Consider the following 20173-nt stretch of genomic DNA (forward strand, 5'->3'; position numbering starts at 1 on the left):
AGTCCGCTGTGTAGCGGCTATACGGCAGAACTGTTCGCCATAAAGATGGCTCTGGATGGTATAAACTATAGCAACGCGTCCTTTATGGTCTGCAGCGACTCCATGAGCGCCCTGCAGTCCATTTCCAGTTTCTCTTCCTGTCACCCAATCGTCCAGAAAATTCAAAATAGACTACTTTCCCTTGCTCGGAAAAAAGTGAAAATCCGTTTTCCGTGGGTTCCTGGACATGTGGATATTGCTGGAAATGAGAAGGCCGCGAAGGCAGCCAGCGAGGACGACGTTGCTGATTCTGTGCTGGTACCATATGAAGATTTGAAGGCGACCACAAAAAAGATGAAAGAGACTTGGCCTCTCTTACCGGAAATTAACTGCGCGCGATCAAGCCGGTAATCTCAGCGTGGCCCACGTTTGTCAGGAGGAATCGCAGGGAGGAGGTCGCAATCGCAGGCAGGAGGTCGCAATCGCACGGAGGAGGTCGCAATCGCACGGAGGAGGTCGCAATCGCACGGAGGAGGTCGCAATCGCACGGAGGAGGTCGCAATCGCACGATTGAGAATTGGGCACTGCGCTCTGACCCACTCGTACCTCTTCACCGAAGAGAGAATTCCACCCCTATGTGATGTTTGCGACTCTCCCATTACTGTGAGACATCCCCTGACAGAATGTGAGAAATACCGCACTGTGCGCCATCGGCTGAACATCGGAGGAGACCTAGGGCACATCCTAGGAGACGACCCTGATAGTGTCAGCCGAGTGATAAAGTTTTTAATAGAGACCGGGCTAATTAACAGTTTTTAAATTCCAACCTTTTTATAATTTGACAACCCCTATTATTTCAAAACTTTTATGAATGTTTAAATGATTTTTTTTAATGCATCTTTTAAAATGTTTGTTTTTATAGATTGTCTGTGGTGCAAATGACCTTAGTTTTCGAGGCACCCTAAACACAAATACTACTACCACTACTACCCGAATGACAGCCTTCCTACACTCAACTCGACTTTTCAATAAAATATAAATGATACCTCTTGTAAATTATTGACACGTTAATTTCAGAACGGGCCTAATCCGCTCTATCAATTCCAGTCAGTGAGTGGTGCAAAATGGCCTTAGCCGTCGACGCACCCTATAAAAGAAACACTACTACTAGCGTCGTTGTAGTGTTTCTATTTGATTGAACTTTTTCAAAAATTACATGTTTTCCCGGCCAACCGTAATTATCGTGTTCGTGTATCTAATAGTTCTTTCATAACAATATCCATTGTGTGGACCGTGTCATTACTTACTCTGTTTTCAGTTACCAAGACTAACGTCGTTCGCTGATCTAACGCGGCCTAGAGCAACGTACAATTGACCGTGAGAAAATACATCGCTCCGCAAGTCGACGCCTTCTTTTTCCAGGGTCTGGCCTTGAGACTTATTTATAGTGACTCCGTACCCCACTTTCAATGGAAATTGCTTACGGATCGTTTCTATCCCTGAATTGGAAACGGCAAATTCAAAAGGTATTCTAAGGATCATGACCGTGTCTGTCGCATTCGGAATTCTTGCTTCAATGAATCGCCGGGATATTTTTCCTACGATAAGTTTCGTCCCGTTAACTAAACGATCTTAAAAGCTGATGTTTCTAATCAATATGGCCACGCAGCCAACCTTCAACTCTAGAATGTGATCAGGGACACCTGAGTGACTTATTGCATTGAGAACGTCCGTATGAATTAGTGTGTGTCCACCGCCCCCGCGCACGGTGGCGTGCTGTCCGCGCTGGACAGGCAAACAATTTCTCCCGGTATCATGTCAATTACGAATATATTTATTTCCCCCCGCACGAGGGGAAGAGGGTGATCTCTTCCTTTGGGGAGTCGCGCCATCACGGACCCGATCCCACCGAGGAGACAAGCTCGTTAAAAAAAACCCGTCGCTCGCTCGGATAGTGTCCATACAGAATGTGACTGCTGTTCTGAGTAGCCGTAACATCTGGCGTCTAGAATCACCCACGTGTTTGCCGTGCGTGGAGACCCGTACAAGGGGGAGAAGGGGATCCTGGTGGGTGAGTTCTCCGGCACCCAGCTGGGCGTCGGAAACCCGGTATGGGCCGGAGTTCAATACCCCACTTCGGCCCTGGATTCCCCGAAAAACGGGCGGCCGAGAAGAGCCCAGCTCGGTCAATCGGCTCCTGGCGGCTCCTTCCGAGCGTACGCCAGGACGGGTTAGTGCTGGAGATATGGGGGTCCCCGAAGGCGTGTGGGTTCGGAGGGCCCCCGCGCTCGAGGTTCTAACCAAAAAGAAACCCCCTATCGAAGGTTCCTATATCGCTTGGGTAGCCCTGACGTCCATTCCGGCTTGCGGGTGGCGTCCCAAATGTCGTCGTCGTCTAACCACAAAACGGAACGGGGAAATCACAAGTACCACATCCGTAGTGCTTACGTTTTCGTGCGACCGGCTCCCCGACAAGGTGTTCATAGGGTATGAATCAGTTCCCGTGCGACCATTCATACCAGCCCCGATGCGCTGCTTCCAGTGCCAGCGCTTCGGTCACATCGCAACGCGATGTGAGGGCAAGGCCACGCTTGCCCACGCTGCGGCCAGGATGCACACGGTGACTCCAGCTGTCCCAAGGGTCCGCAATGTGTGAACTGCGAGGGCGCACACCCCGCTTATTCCCGCAAATGTTCAAAAATGTTAGAAGAGCGTAAAATAATGGAAATAAAGACAACAGAGAAAATAACATTTCGACGCTAGAAAGAAGTACAGATCAATAGCTGCCCCAACCTTCTCGAAATCGTTTGCTAAGGTTGTCGAATCAACTGTCACTAAAGCCTCAATTGGGACACAAACCGAGACTATTACCAAGAACGACAATAACTCTATAGAAGCTGCCAAACCGGATAAGGCATCTAAACCGGCTGCTAAACATTATTCCACCGCTTTGGGTTCCCCTAAAAGGAACCCACCCAACCAAACCCCTGGCGTAACGCAAAAGAAGCGTGAGGTTACGCCACCCCCAACTACCTCCGGCGCACAGTGGGCTGAAATCGAAAAAAGCTGGCCAAAAATCACTGTAGTCTAAAGTATTACTAAATAAATGAAACTTTTTGTGAATTTGGTATTTTATGGACACAATGAAACTTATTTAGGATGATTTAGTCCAGAACATTGTTTAGGAGGGCAATAAAATTTAAAAATAGGGAAAAGTTATGCGGGAACCATAGGTACCAGGGGCAAGCGAAATTTTGATACGGGAATATCAAGAGAAAGACTGATTTTCTTCCATTTTTAACTATATTTAAGCTATCTAATAGCTACTCACAAGGTAAGTGATGATTTAAAATTGCTGTTGAGTCTTTTGCACCTGAAATTTTGGTCATTGAAGCGTAATAATAATAATAATGAATACCATTGACAAATATATTTATTGCAAATTTCTCCAAACAAAGGTGCACCACATTAAATTCTAGTCTGAGTCAGAGGATGAAGACTCTTCATATTCTAAAATATTTTCACTTTTAACCAGAAGATTTTTCACCTCCTCTGGAAGTTTTTTTTACTTTACGGGGAACTCCCGCAGAACAAGAAATATAAGGATCTGACGTAAGCAGAAGCCTATGGAAAGGGTCATAATTTGTGGCAATTCTAGAAACTTTCCTGGTATGTTTTTCACGATATCTTCTTATATCCTTGTGTCGGGCTTCCAACGCCTCTTCGGAAAGCTGTCCCATTGGAAGTATGGCATTTTTCACAATTTCCGCTCCATGCAGTAAAACTTTATGAAGAGTTGGCGGCATATGAAACCACGGATAGATTTTTACATAGATTTTAGCGGTTTTAAGGCAATAAGCAGAGAAAGTCTTATCATTTACTCGAATTCCAGTCGAGACAGCTCTCAAAATTACCGAGAAGCGGGTAATTAGGTCTTCTGAAATTCCTGGAAGAGAATTGTAGATGGCACTCTATTATGATTTTCGATTACCAATAATTTACCAACTCACGCAATAATAACATCCTAACTGATTTACGATTAAGAAAACCCACCAAGTTGACAAAGTGAATTCCCTAAAGTAAAAATACTATTTCCACTTCCACAATATTTTATGGAATTTACAATCAATATCAACTTTTGACAATTTTCAATTTCAACTTCCAATTGCTTACATTAGAATATTTTTGGAATAAAATGCTTCGTGTATCTCTTATCATATCAATGAAGAAAATGTTATAATTTACCTGAAATTTCAGCCGATAGTGCTGGATTTGCGAAGTAGCGTCTCGCAGTATTCCCGTCATTGGTCGTACCAAAACCTGGCTTGGGCAAATCAACAATAAGACCCATTCTGGACCGGAATCCGTTTTGAACAATTTTTTTCCTCCTTTCCATTGCTATTTTAGATCCATCTGCTGACTTAACCTGTGAGTAAAGATTCAAGTTTTAGTAAAAAAAACTATGCTGGGAAATTTTCATTTACTTTTCTCTGATAAGTAATGCAATACATGTATATACGTTTTGATCTTACCTTCCACATTTTTATGTCCAGGCGGTAAGATATGTGCAAAAGACATTCAAAAAATCTTATATAGCAGTGAAGTATTGACAACCCAAAAGAAAATTTTGATTCGTCCACCTTCATTTTTTTAATTTTATTCAAATTATCCATGTCTGAAAGTTGTGCGCCGCAAAGATAGCATCTCATACAGGACGTTTCAGTCAATGCACTGCAAACCTGTAGCAAAAAAGTTATGAATATCTACTCCATTATTTCCCGAGTGAAAATTGACATTGATAGAGAAACCTTACCTTCCCGTCAATCATTGTAAGTAGTAATTCAAATTTGACCACAACATTGCCCACACTAGCGAGCTGAAGGTTGTTTATTTGGTTGCGTACATAATTCTCTTCAGCTTTTGAGATCTCTTTCGTTTCCTGGACCCACTGAATCCGTATAGGCCTGCAAAATCTAGCCGAAGACGGGTGAGGGTTTGACCATATGTATTCTCCTGTTTCACAAAAGAAGAAAATATTAGATACGATCATGACTTTAGATATCACTATAAACTTATGCTCAATTTTTGTTTACCTGATGTTGAGTCCAACAATTGCAGATCACTAGAGAGGTGGCAAACCAGCTGTCATCTTTCACATTTGATGCCTGCCATGTTTGCTTGTAGCGAGAGTGACCAGAGCTTCCATCGAAACCCCATTTACATATCAGTTTGCATGTCGAAGCGGAAATTTCCTTGCCTGATTGCACGACGAGAGAAATAATTCTTGAAGCCGTATGATTAAGCAGAGATTGCAAGTCTACTTCACATTTTTCCTCTTCTATGGTTATCCCTTCCGGATAAGCCACCTTTTTTGCTTTTTTTACCCTTTCATAATTTGGGTATATATCGTGCCCATGAAATTTCGCTGTTTCCCGAATGAAGAGGTATTGATTCTTCGTCAATTGTGCCGTCACAATTAGAGAAACGGCTTCCTCTTCCGAGAACTGTCTTTGAGGAACATCTTTAGTCCTCCATTTGGAAAGCATTCGCTTCCCTCTTGTTGGGGTAGTAGTTGTGACCTCTTTTACAATCTTAGCCGCTGCATTGTCTCCTGTGGCGCGTAATTCCATGGAAGTTGCTACACTTAATTCCTCCAGTGAAGTAGAACTTCTCAGTTTTATCACTTTTCTACGTTTAGACCTTTCACTTGCACTGTCGAAATGCAGTGACGGTCTTCCACGAGGAGTGCTTTCAGTTGAGCCTAAAACAATGAATAAATAAATTACGAAATAATTACAATTCACAGACTAAAACAACGAGGAATGAAATACTCGTGCAGTTGTATATGCGTGCAGTAAATATTAGCATTTATCCGTAAATGTTATCACTCACCTGGAGGAGACGAACACGGGAGATAATTTAACACAGCGTCAGGAAGTGTGATTGGCTGTTGCAACCAAGTATGATTCAACTTAAGAAATCTACTATTCACTCTGGTGCACGCATCCCACTTTCGAAAGTATCGATGAAAAAACACTTTTTGAATAGAGGCCGCAAGCAAAGTTTTTAATTTCTCATCTCCTCCCAAAAAATATTTTTTGTGCAAAAACTCCAGTACTAACGATTTCTTCTGCTTAATGGTACTCCTTCTATTTTCCAATATCACATTATGTAAATCTTGGCGAGTCACTAATGCTGTATCCATAACTGGGCAACTAAACTGAACGTCCTTCGGCACACACTTCAACAAGGAATACTGACGGGAGACTGAAGCTGAGCACTCGGCTAAAAATGAGCTTGCCAATCGCATAGACGGCATATTTTGGGAAAATCCAATTTGTAGAATGGAAACACTTGCACGTGTTCATAGTAAAAGAACAAATCTGGGTGCATAGGGGTAGCCGCCGAGGACAAAAGGCTTGGAGAGCGCGCGAACCGTTAGGTTTATTGCCGTCCGCACGTGGCTCCCGCGGAAAGACCCAGGGGTATAATGGTCAGAAGAGGGTACAAATCATAAATACACAGCAAATAACAAGTAGTTGAGTACAATGCACTCACAATTAAGGGAAAATCCAGTCTCTCAAACGGACTACTACGCATGTCATCCTAAGTTCTCGAGTGCCTATGTCGTGTATTGCGGGTCATGGGGTGCGACAACCGCTCGACATCATTTTGTTTTATCACGAAAAAATCGGAGGGGAGCAAGTTGGAGCAAAATTTTTCTTTTCCGTCTAATAATATAGACTTCAGTCAAACTCTTGGTGTAAATATCTCTGCGGCGGCAAGCGTTGGTAACTACTTTTATCCTAGCATTAGGTAAAAAATTAACGAAAAATAGTGATATTTTTAACAATTCATAAAGTTAATAAAAAACAATTGACTAAAACAAAAGTTCACTCATAATTAACTAAAAGAGTGGTACTATCAATAAATATCCTCAAAAATTCCGAATTATTCACTGTATTTCATTGCATGGGGAACAAACGTTGAACTTTTTCGTAAAAATCGCGCACTCACGATTTCACAGATTTTTATTGATTTTTGGCGAGCGAAAAAAATTAGACAAAAAATTTTGACAGAAAATTAACTTCAGTTTTACATGCCCTGGACATTCTAAAATGATAATATACTATTCCTGTTTCGAAATAAAAAAGTCGATATTTTGATTTTTGGCCAGCTTTTTTCGATTTCAGCCCACTGTGCGGCGTCACAAAATGTAAACTGAACCAACCAGAGTAAATGGAGGAAGACGAAAGTCTCTCAGAGACAGAGATCCTCCAAGCCAAGAAAAAGAGAAGGAAGAATAGACTTCGGCGTTGAACACCCTTCACGCAGTTAAAGTTTTTATATACCTTTTACTTATTTATTTATCTTTAATCATGGCTTTTATTTTGCAATGGAATTGCGATGGCTTTTACCGGCACAAGGAGGAGCTGGCCATTTTACTGCGTGAATTTAATCCAACGTGCATTTGCCTGCAAGAAACACATTTTATAGCAACGGACAAGGGTATTTTAAGTGGTTTTAACGTTTTTAGATTTGACGACACGAGTAACGGGCACACGGTAATGTTATGATCGCCAATAGGGAGACCCTTCATGTCTCCCGGGTGGCGCTTAACACGCCTTTTCAGGCGGTAGCGGTAACGCTGCATGGCCCCCAGTCGGCGACTCTATGTAACGTATACCTTCCAGAGGGGGCACCGGTGACCATTTTTTACTTAGACGCCCTTATCTGCCAACTGCCCAAACCCTTTATTATAGTAGGTGATTTTAATGCCCATGATACACTATGGGGTAGCTCCAGAGCACAGTGCAATCGGAGAGGACGCATTTTATCGCAGTTTTTAACAGTCTCTCACCTGGTTTTATTAAATGACGGAAAGAAAACTAGGTTTAGTAGTTTTAATGGCAATTATTCGACTATTGACCTTTGTTTTACTTCGAGCACATTAATGGACATATTCCAAATGAATTTTCACGACGATCTATGTGGGAGTGATCACTTTCCCATTACTATTAATAGAGAGGAATATTTTAACCCCAATATTTTACGTCCTAGCAATTGGAGTATCCGGAGAGCCGACTGGGCTCTTTTTAAAGAATCATTCCATTTTACATTGAACGAAGGCCGCTGTGGTATCCAGAATATTTACTTTTTGACAAACAGTATCGTCGAATGTGCAAATAGTAGTGTGCCAAGGTCAGGACACGCCCGTATGAAGCCTTCCGTTCCATGGTGGAACGACGATTGCGCCAAAGCTATTCAGGCACGCAAGAGAGCGCTAATAATTTTTAATAAATACCCAACAGCCATAAATTTGGCTTCCTTTCGTCGTCTTCGAGCCAAAGCCCGAAAGGTGGTCAAAGAGGCGAAGAAAGACTCCTGGATGTCATTTGTATCCGGGATAAACTGCCGGACACCAGTGTCGCAGGTGTGGAAAAAGGTGAGGAGTATCTGTGGTTACCACCGTCAGCATGGAGTCACATGCATTAAATCAATGACAACATCGTAACCTCATCGGCCGCCATCAGCGAGATATTCGGACGGCTGTTAGCTAACATAAGCGGCAACTCCAATTATGAGGACTCCTTCCTATCCTTGAAGAGACGCTGCGAATCACACACACTTTCTTTCGCTGATAGGGGGGCAATGGCGGACTACAATGTCCCATTTTCCCTTTGGGAACTAAAATCCTAAAATCAGCAATCACAGCTTCCCGCGACACGTTTCCAGGGATGGATGAGATCCATAATGCCTTCCTCCGGAATCTTCCAGAGAGAGTTTTATTGGAAGTTCTTTTATGTTTCAATCAACTTTGGGCAGAGAGAAGCTTTCCACCGTCCTGGCGCGAATCTATAGTTATTCCAATTTTAAAACAGGGCAAGGATAAATCCGATCCGAACAACTATCGTCCAATATGCCTCACCAGCTGTCTGTGTAAGGTAATGGAAAGAATGGTGAACCGACGACTTGTTTGGTGGATGTAGCGTCGAAACCTTTCCACTGTCCAATGTGGCTTCCGACGCGGCCGATCGACAGTTGACCACCTTGTCAGGACAGAGAACTACATCCAGGAGGCCTTTGTCCTTCGTCAGCACGTTGTTGGCATTTTCTTTGATCTAGAGAAGGCCTACGACCGGGTCTGGCGCCGAATAATACTCTTGACGCTCCAGAAATGGGGATTTACAGGCCATCTGCCAATACTCATTGAAATTTTTTTAAAGAACCGAACTTTTAAGGTCAGAATAGGCCGAGACTTATCGCAGTCTTATTCCCTGGAAAATGGGGTACCAAAGGGCTCCGTATTGGGCGTGACACTTTTTGCGATAGCCGTAAATGACGTGGCGGATTGCAGCAAAGCCCCTTCGATGGGCTCGCTGTTCGTGGATGACCTGGCAATCTTTTGCCTGTCGTCCAAACTTGTATCGGTAGCCAGACAACTACAGTTAGCATTAAATAACTTAGGCAACTGGTCACCGAAAAATGGTTTTAAATTTTCAGCGGCAAAGACCAAATGCGTGCATTTTCACCGGAAGAGAGGTTACTTTGCCCCTCCAGTTTTAAAACTGGAAGGCAGGCCCCTTCCGTACGTGGAGTCGGCTCGGTTCCTAGGTATGACCCTAGACCACCAATGAAATTGGCGGGAACATATTCAGTTTTTAAGAAATAATTGTCTTAGGACCCTAAACATTTTAAAGTTTTTAACCCACTCCTCATGGGGCGCCGACCGCAGCATGATGCTTTTACTATATCGCGCACTTGTTCAGTCCAGGCTGGACTATGGGAGTTTTATTTACTCGTCCGGTCGCGAGTCAATTTTAAGAACCTTGGCGACGCTGCACAACACAGGATTGCGGCTCTCAACTGGTGCCTTCCGCACCAGCCCGGTGCTCAGCATTTATGCAGACGCTGGAGAGCCGAAGAAACATCCTGATGTTGAACTACGCGGCGAAAATATTAGCCTCAAGAGGTCACCCGTGTTTTAACATTGTTTTTAATCCAAAGTTTTTAAGAATTTTTATTATAAGAACGAGAGCCACTAAGCCACTATGTATACGATTGAAAGAGTTCATCGAAGCATCCGGAATTCAACTCCCGGATGTAGCTCCATTGGTTTACTCCGATATCCCGCCATGGATAATTCCACATCCCAAAATTTATGATGCTTTTAAGGACTCAAGAAAGAATACTCCACTACTTCAGAGTATCAGTGTCATTTTAATGAATTCGTCAGTCGCCATAAGGGCAGTCGACTCGTGTATACAGACGGATCCAAGTTGGAAGCCGCCTGTGCCTGCGCAGTGTCTTCGGCATACCACGGCATCATGCAGACGAGACTCAGCTCGCTGCAGTCTGTCGCCACTATTTTTCCGACGCACCCTATTGTGCAAGATATTCAAATCGCCCCATACACGCGTAATATCTGTAAACGAAGACGCCAGGTGTCGTTCCTATGGGTTCCCGGGCACATGGGAATAACAGGAAATGAAAAAGCAGATGCAGCTGCAAAGGCGGCACTCACGCTGATAGCGCAGGCAACGGTTTCTGTAACTTATCAAGACTTACAGACTGCCATGCGCAGAATAGTTCTGCGGCAGTGGAGTGAGGTATGGACGAACGTAACGAATAACAAACTGAGAATGATCCAACCGGTTTCGTCAATGTGGCCCTCTTCTGTTGGGAGGAATCGTAGGGAGGAGGTCATCATTACTAGACTGAGAATCGGTCATTGCGCCCTGACATATTACTATCTCTTCACCCAAGAGAAGATCCCACCTCGATGTGGCTTTTGTGGCTGCCTTCTGACTGAGACACCTCTTGACGGAGTGTGAAGAGTATCAGCTCACGCGAGAGAGGACGCGTCAGGGGAAGCCTAGAATGTATTGTGGGCGATGACCCTGACCGCCTAAGCCGTGTCGTAGAATTCGTTAAGAAAACTTGTCTTGTGAATTCGATTTGATTGGCTTGACGTGTACATCAATAATGTCAACAGTGCCGCACTGATCTGAAATTATAGTACTATATTATATTACAGTCTATGCTTATGTCGGAATTCGATTGCGCGTGTTGCTAATGACCTTAGCTGTCGACGCACCCGTAACGCCAAACCTACTACTATTTATTTCCGAAATGTTATGATTAGTGCCCGACAGAATGACGCGGTTACAGCATAGGGCTGGATTACTTAAAACATCAGCGGGATACACGAAATCGATAAGCTCCTGCATTAATGTGGTGAATGAAATACTACCGAGAGGAATGGTTTGATATTCCCCCATGGCTACGGTGTGGACTCTATATTCCCCGACAGCAAGACCGAACTCTGAGTACGCACGATCGTCTCGAGAGCGAAGAATGGAACGGAGTTTTTTCTTAATAATTATAGGCCATAATTCGTATGATTTAAGGGAAGCGTCGATTATGTCGGCCTTTGACCCATCTGGAATAATAGGCGGTAATTGTCTGAAGTCGCCGGCTAGCACTACAATTTTCCCCCCGAACGCCGCTTCCACCTGACAAATATCCCTCGGTGATCGGTCTAGAATATGTATTGTGTTCTTATGTGACATGGGCGCCTCATCCCAAATGATTAACGAAGCCCTACAAATAAGATCGGTCCTCTGGCTCCCTACGGTAATGCTGCACGGTGCATTTGGGTCGTCCGTCTGTAGCGGTAATTGAAACATTGAATGCGCGGTGATACCCCCTTCGTGATTCAAAGCTGCTATTCCTGTTTGGGGCTGTACATAACACAATGGCGCCCTCTGCACGCATCCTAGCCGTCAGGTGATTTAGAACTACGGTTTTCCCCGTCCCGCTTGGCCCATCAATAAATAATACTCTATCCCTCCTCTGGACATCCCTAACAGCGGTGATAACGGTGTCGACCACGCTAAGCTGTTCCTCCGTCAGCTTGGGACGCCACTCCTCAACTGCCTTGGCGGCGTCCTCGGGATTCCAACGTACCTCTTCTCGGCCGAGTTCCGTGGTTACGTGTTCGACCTCAGGAAGGCCCATGTCCCTCAAACATCTTTCGTGAGGACGAAGCATGTGGTCTATATCGCATAGGGCGTGATGGTAGGCCGCTCTTTCGTCGAAACGTCCCGAGTAGTCCTCGCTCAGGGGGCCCTGGAATCTTACCCAAAGAACGGCAGCCGGAGCACCAAACATATTGACGGCGAAGAAGAGTTGTCGCAGGTCTCTTCCCGTCTTGAAAATCGCAGCCTCTTCTAGCGCGTGTCCGTATTCACTCAGTTCGTCGAGCAACCCTCTTGTCATTGCCGCTTCTTGAAAGGATCCGTAGGTAACGGCGTCTACGGTGCGCACCTCCTCGTAACTCCTACAAGGGAATCGCGCGAGGAGCATTCTGAGAAAGAACTATTCCCCCAGCGTGGGGGAGAGCCACCGAAGTCGAGCTACGCTGCTTCCACCCTGTCGCTTACTGATGAAATGATTTCCATCGTCGAAAGGAATGCTCCCGGGCTTAGCGGTCGTATCCACTACGTACTTTTCATAAAAATCTATTAACGTCAACGGCGTGAATTCTGGTTCGTCCGGCCTCTTCAAATACAATGTTAACTTGCATTTGCTCCTCTGAAGTGCCTCCCTCTCCTGTCCTGGGCGGAAGATAGCGTTATACACAATATATATAGCGTTATACATAATATAGCGTTATCCTGCTGAGGGAGATGGATTGGTAAATTTAACACGGTCGGTTCCCGGCAACTGAGGTCATATTCTAATATACGCCATAAGACCTCGCAGGCACTGATGTATCGGAGGTTGGCGTAGTTTTCTACTTCGTCCATCAATTGGTCCTCTACGATCGCTACTCTCGCGCGGTCTGGTCCCTTGTTTATGTATTTGAACAAATACTTAACTACTCTTTGACTTGTGGCCACTTCGAGATTACAGTGGCATTCCATTAGGAGGAGAACTGCAGGATTGTAAGGGAAGATCCACTCATCCGTGACGACGCGGTTCCTTCTCATCTCGACGGTCCTATCGCAAGGTCTACGGTTAAGAATGAACCATACCCGGTTGGCGTGGTTGACTTCGTTTGCCGACCGCGGATACCGCTTCGAACATTTCCCGGTTTCCCTGTCCATGCACGGTGCATTCGGGTTATTAATGCCGCATGGTCCGTGAACCATGTGCTGAAGGACCAACGTCTGAAGTCGGCCATTCGCCTCCTCTCTCGGTGGAATGGTGGCCCTAATGAAGGAATCTATTTCAGCTGACAGCGTCGGGCCTCCTCCAGCGACCCGAAAAGCGATGTGTGCGTGGGGAAGGCCACGCTTCTGAAACTCGATCACGTAAAGAATGTAAATAAGCTCCCCGAAAATAACGCCGTTCCTTACGCCATTGAGGAGTTCACGAAGCTTTTCCTGAAACACTGTCACGCTTAAATCCGGCCTATCGACGGCTTCCTCACCTGGGTTTAAGCTAGATTTAATCTCGACCCAAGACGGATTACAGATTACGGTAAGATAAAAACTGGTTTTCCCTTTCCTCGAAACCAGCGCCATTGCATCACGATAACGTACTTGCATGTAACGGGGACTATTCGCGAACGTCGACTATTCGCGAACGTCGACGGCAGGTACACCTTCCTTGGCACAATGTCTCCCTCAGCGGCAATTGACTCGTTCATCTCCTGTCTCGAGGCGATTCTCAAATTGTTACGCTGATTAAGCTTAACTTATTGCAGACGCTCCCCTTCTGCACTGCACCACATGTCTACGAAGTGCTCCTGAGAAAGCCGACGCAAAAACATGAATCTTGGCTCTGATCGCTGTAAACGATGAAGTTGTCATTGAAGGAAATTCCACCGTGACTGAGGTTGGTAACAAAAGTCTCTAAAATAGGTTCGAAATGCGAAAGAAATTAAGACGCGTGCTTAAATGTAAAAGAGAATTCGTTCCATGGTATCAGGCTCAACTATGTAGAAGTTGATATTCGAAATTGAAAAGAAGACTTCGTTCACATCCACTGGTTTATTTCTTCGGTACGACATGTTTCGATCCATTGAGGTTATTATCAAGTACCAAGGTACGTGTAATACGAGGTGGTCTCAGCTGAAAGTGGGGGAGGAAGTGCGTGACGACACGAAGTTCCACCCAGCACGGGGGGAAGAGGGTGATCTCTTCCTTTGGGGAGTCGCGCCCCCACGGACCCGAGCCCACCGAGGAGACAAGCTCGTTAAAAAACCCCGTCGCTCGCCTGGATAGTGTCCAGACAGCATGTGACTCTGCTGTTCTGATTAGCCGTATTATCTGGCGTGGCCCTCTTCTGTTGGGAGGAAGTCATATTTACTAGACTGAGAATCGGTCATTGCGCCCTGACATATTCCTATCTCTTCACTGAAGAGAAGATCCCACCTCGATGTGGCTATTGTGGCTGTACCCTGACTGTGAGACACCTCTTGACGGAGTGTGATGAGCATTATATTACGCGAGACCGGACTGGCGTCAGGGGCAACCTAGAATGTATTCTGGGCGATGACTCTGGCCGCCTATGCCGCGTCATAGAATTCGTTAAGAAAACTGGTCTTGTGAATTCGATTTGATTGGCTCGAAGTTTACATCAATATCGTCAACAGTGCCGCACTAAACTGAAATTATAGTATATGCTTATGTCGCAATTTGATTGCGCGTGGTGCTAATGACCTTAGCTGTCGACGCACCCGTAACCCCAAACCTACTACTACTACAATTAACAAATAATTTTCAACTTACCTACCAATTCACTAGCTACAGAACAGCGATGGGCAGTAGTTTCAATGTTTATGAACTCACGGGATCCGTCCCGGCGCCACACCTTTTAGACGTCGTCACCTTCCTTCTCTCTTCCATGTAATTAGTTCTCAACGAGTACCATTTTCGTTTGCAGTCCATGACAGTCGTCCCCGGTCTACCCAAAAACGAAAAAGAAATCCGCAAATAGCTGGTATCATTATCAATCAATACGTAGCACAAATGACAGGAGTTACACAATCAATCTAACGTAGCTGGTAGCACGTGAACAAACAAGCCAGAATATGTAAGGAAAGTATATTTAATGACATTAACATTCATGCAATTACTACCTTTCGAATCTCATCTGCGCCGCTGTCTCCGTCAAGCCAGACATCCTCTTCCCCTTGTTCTTATGCAGGTTGTTCCTCGGGTCGAACAAATTAGGGCTCTCGCTCACCAAATATATCAGTGATTGGACTTGTCCTTTAGTCCAAGCAATTACAGACAAACGGTCTCAATTCCAGCCGGTCAAAGGATCAACGAAGGAAGGTAAACCGATAAAGTAAATACCGTGAAGAATAGTCCAAAACGCGCAAAAGTCGTGGACGGGAATGTGAGAGAGCCAAAAACAATTGAAGGGTCAAACTGGAGAGAGAGAAGTCCGTATGGTGCAGAGGTAGGATAAATTAACTGTCAAAAGATCACCGTAAACACCACTTCAAAACACGTCGAACAAAGCAAGCTGAAAGTGACGTTCCCACTGTCCACCACCAGTTGCCTCTGAAACGAGCGCAACTTGTGCGAATGTATGAACAAAATTAACCCGTACGTGTTAATGTACCGTGTAAACAGGCCTTTAGAGTAGTGATGAAATATTTTTGTAATGTTCGCGATATTTTTAGATCCGAGAACGCAGGCAAGGAGCCTTGGGTCTATTAAGTGGTCTCTCGAGTGGCTAGAAAGGTGTGCGAACTATGGAGACGCGCTTCTCTTCCGTAATGTTTGTGACTAAATAGATTTTGCGGTACCTTAGGGGGAAGGGCTAACGGCTAACTGCGGGGAATGACTCAGGAACTCAATGTACCACTGTATCTCCCACTGCTCAAGTCCGTCGAGCCGACGCACTGTGGGCTGAAATAAAAAAAAAAAAGCTGGCCAAAAATCATATCTTCCATATTTTTATAATTAGCTCGATGAAATTTTTCCTACTATTCTTGTTTACGCTATGTAACATGAATTTAAACACGTTTTGCCGAAAAATTGATTCGGGGAGTTTGTTTAAACAAATTCGCGAAGACGGAAAAAAATACAAAAATCGACTATTTGGACTGCTTCAGTAAAGAGGGAAGATTTAATTGAAATTAATTGTTAGGAATAATAAAGTAAGTAATTTAACATTAAATTTAATTATTTAAAAAACAAATTTCATGTTAAATACATTAAATTATTTTTTTAAACATTAATAATTATTTAGTCAATTAACTTCGCGTCAATACTTTGTCGGAGAGAACACGCATAAGAAATCACCTAGCAAAAAATGTATACCATAAACCAAAATACCACAAAATTATTTATTAACCATAAGAAATTAACATAAATGTATAAAACGTAAGGGATAAATATACCAGCCTTCTACCAGTTTCATCGGATTCCCAGCCGTCACTGTCCTCATCAGAAGTTGGCTCCTCCAATACAAGTAAGTTTCGTATATCCTTTGAAACATTTCTTTTAGCATTTATACATACATAACTATTGGATATTAGATGATCCGAAGTAAGGAGGAACCTTCGGAAAAGATCTCCCATTCCCGCTAAGCGCAAAATTTTTCACGTGTGGTGCTCACCGAATCTTCTGATATCTTTGCGGTGACATTCCAAAGCTTCCTATGAAAATTGGCCAATTGAAAGCACTGTTGCCTTAGCAATTGATGCTCCATGAAACAGCACTTTCACCGGGCATCGTGGGCGGCATGTAGTACTACGGATACAAATAGAAAAAGGGATGCTGTTTCTAATCAGTATTCGCTGAAATTGGCGTACCTATTCTATCTCAAGTCCAGATATCAGAGCTATTAAAATTGAGGCAAACCTTGGGATGAGTTCCACACTAATGACTATTTATAAAGGAAAAAAATCCTCGCTAAATCCTTCTTCCAAAAAATTCTTTATTTTCATAGCAAATTTTGGAATTAATAAATCTATATAATGTGAGTTTTTGATGGTAAGCATATCAGTAATTTCTGATGTTGGCTTTGGGCCAGAAAAAAAGTCGGGCAGTGTTTCCATCATTACTCGTGCCTTAGCCATGCTTTAACAATGAGTCTCAAGAAGAAATTCATGCATATCCGTTGGGAGCAGTATATCCTTTTATAATCAACATCGACATTTTACTACAAACATGACGCTGGTTCTCTTGCATTCTTCCAATTTCTGGATATACCTATTGAAAAAGTATTCATGACGTTCTTCGACATTTCCTTTTTCTTCTCGTCTTTCCCCAAGTTTAACTTATCTTAAAGATATTGAAGGGCCAATTTACGTTTTAACGACAGAGAATTTCCACTTTCATTAACAAGAACGTCATGTATTTATTTGCGGGTTACTTCATGCGCTCCATTTTCTCTCATCCAAAATATCAGCAATCTAAATCACGGTACAAGGATAGCGAAATTAGAACATATTTCCCTGAATAATACACACGATCAATGAGATATTTTACTTGATAAACGTGCCTTTTTATCGTTCCGAGATATCCTTCACTTGTGCTAGTTCGGCCTCAACGCTGAAATTTCATCATATAGGGAAAATAAACCTTGGTTCTTCGCTTCCGTAGCAAAAGCACTGACATCCTTTTGCACTCACGAATACAAAATGACTAATTTTCTTGGTAAAATCGTGGAAGAGAATAGTTTTCAACCAATTGGAAAGAAGCATTTGTGGAAAACCCCGTGAAAAACTTCGTAGAAAATGTTTTCGCGGATGTCGAAGGGAAGTGATCATCAACAGAGCAAAAACCCCTTCATAGATCGAGGCAATAAAGCAATGAGCGGCAATTACACAAAGGGACATTTATAAACCGAGTACATAACCTCTTTAACGCTATATAAGAATGGTTGGATTTTCACGTACACGTGGTTGGGTTTTCGGGTGCAATAGGGATTAACGCAGTCGGCAGGGTAGTGCCCGCCGCCGCGGCGGCGCTCCGCCACACGTGTGCCCTTCTCAGTGTTTGAGCCGATGGTAGCTACAAAAGGCCTACTAGTAGAAGAGTACGGATAGCAGAATATGCGAGTTTATAGTGGTTAGAATTGGGTTTTGGAAGAATTAATATATAATGCTTTCCAGCCACCCGCTTCCCGAGACAAGAATCTGACTTACCAGCTGAATCGTTGAGTCCATTGTACGACTTATGAAGGAATTCGTAATGTGCCCTTGGAAAAATTGGAACAACAAGACCAATATGACATGCTAAATGTCTGCAGTGTATGCAAACGTAGACAACTGTAATTCCGTCTCACTTTTAGCGAATTATCCTCGACCATAGCTAAGTCTGAACAAATGTTTGCATCTAACCACCGCGTCGGGCGGTTGGACATTCACGCACATAACTTGATAGGAGAGTCGGGGTGGCAAATTGGGGCAGGATTTTTCAATTGATAAGTAAAGTTGACACATTATTTTATAATTTGGTGCTAAACACTTTGTGAAGCAAAGTGAAAAACAAATATTTTCTCTACATTATGTTGAAAATACATGAAAAATAGGACATTTTAATTGCTTAAATAAAAAAAAATAAAAATTATCGATAGAATAAAAACTTTCACTACAACGGATTCTAAAAATGTACATATTTACTATGGAATGATTTCAATTTAGGCAATTTATAACATAACGCAATAGTACCAAAAAAACTTCAGTCAATTTAAAAACAAAATGGGAAAAAAATTTTGAGATTATTTTATATTAAATTGACAGACGTCTCCTGCTTTCAAAAATTGAGTAATGAATAAAATTATTTCAGTAATGTGGTAACTATATAGTAATAATTAGAAAATATAATCGTTTTTTCACAAATTAAAAAGTGAAAAAAAATCACTTTTGGCCAGTTTTTTTCGATTTCAGCCCACTGTGCGACGTCCTTTTTTGTTCGAAGGCCAATATTTTTGGGTTGAAATTTCACGAATGGCCCTCGTTGATGAGATGAGTAGCTACCTGAAAGTTAGTATAATTCTTTTCAAAAGATCTTTTATGTTCCGCTGCCCGTACTTTGAAGTTTCGGCCTATTTGACCTACATATGTTGAGTCACACGAGTCACAGCTCATTTCATAAATGCCGGATCTTAAAAGAGGGTCCGAATTATCTAACGATTTGTCAAGTAATGTTTTAAGCGACACTGGGGAATAAAAATAGAATTTGATTCGGTCTCTTGGGAAGTACTTAGAAACTTTTTGAGACTTTGCCTACGCATGATAGTTTCACCCACTTCTTGATATTTAAGGTCTGCGATTTCTTCGATGCCGTTCTTCATACGCGAATTTCGTAATGTTCTCTCAGTCAGATACCCATCGTAACCGTTAACCGAGGTAGTGTGATGGATGTGGTTCGGTTCTTCAACATAGAACTCCCGTGGAAGAGGAATGTTCACAAGTCTATTAATCATTAAGTGGAATGCTGCCATTTTGTGACTGAAAGAATGGCACGAATTAGACGGAATAACCGTATCCGTAGATTTCGGTTTTCTAAAGATATCAAATATATGTTTTCCCCGGATAAAAACAGTTGTAAGTCTAAAAAAACTTATCCTTCCGTGTGTAGCCTTCTCCATAGTGAAATTAATATTTTTATGACTTGAGTTGAAAAGGTTTAAAAAATTATTGCTTTGCCGATGGCTTTCGGTCCAGCAACGTAAAATATCGTCAACATATCGAAACCAGTAAAATCGTTTTTTAGAAGTGAGTCATTTGAGTTCAAAAATTTCCTTTCTAAATTGTGCATAAAAACTTCAGCGAGCAATGGGGAAAGAGAAGACCCCAATTACAGGTCTTCGTCTTGTTGATAAAATACATTGTTAAAAAGAAAGTAATTTTGTTTTACACATTCCTCCAAAAGAATGGTCAATTCTTGTATGGCAACTGGGTTTGCTGGGGAATCATTAAGGATATTTATGGTCATTTCTAAGGCTCCCTTCACGCGTATGGAAGTGAAGAGTTTTTCAAAGTCAAAGGAAAGTTTGGCGTTCCTAGGTATCTTGATAAGTTTTGAGTTTCTCGGCTAGTTCTAAAGTTTTCAATGCTGAATTTAGGGGTAAACCTTGTGAGCTGACGATAGAGGTGATTAATTCTATGTTAAAGTTTTTGTACTGGTGATCCAACACCGGAAACCTCTGGTCGTATGGGAATGTTTGTTTTGTGGATTTTTGGGTGCCCATATAACCATGGAGGGAGGGGATTCAT

General features: G+C 43.0%; 1 protein-coding gene across 1 annotated transcript; it reads right to left on the reverse strand.

Moving 5' to 3' along the window:
• Positions 1 to 1627: 1627 nt before the first annotated feature.
• Positions 1628 to 4652, reverse strand: LOC124155223. The gene is made up of 4 exons (XM_046528939.1): positions 4512 to 4652; positions 4225 to 4405; positions 3592 to 3925; positions 1628 to 1661 (listed from the first exon to the last, which is right to left on the reverse strand). The coding sequence occupies exons 1-4, from the start codon at positions 4650 to 4652 to the stop codon at positions 1628 to 1630; spliced, it is 690 nt and encodes a 229-aa protein (XP_046384895.1).
• Between the last annotated feature and the right edge of the window lie 15521 nt (positions 4653 to 20173).

This window comes from Ischnura elegans, chromosome 3, assembly GCF_921293095.1.
Source record: "Ischnura elegans chromosome 3, ioIscEleg1.1, whole genome shotgun sequence".
In the NCBI taxonomy this organism is placed as follows: domain Eukaryota; kingdom Metazoa; phylum Arthropoda; class Insecta; order Odonata; family Coenagrionidae; genus Ischnura; species Ischnura elegans.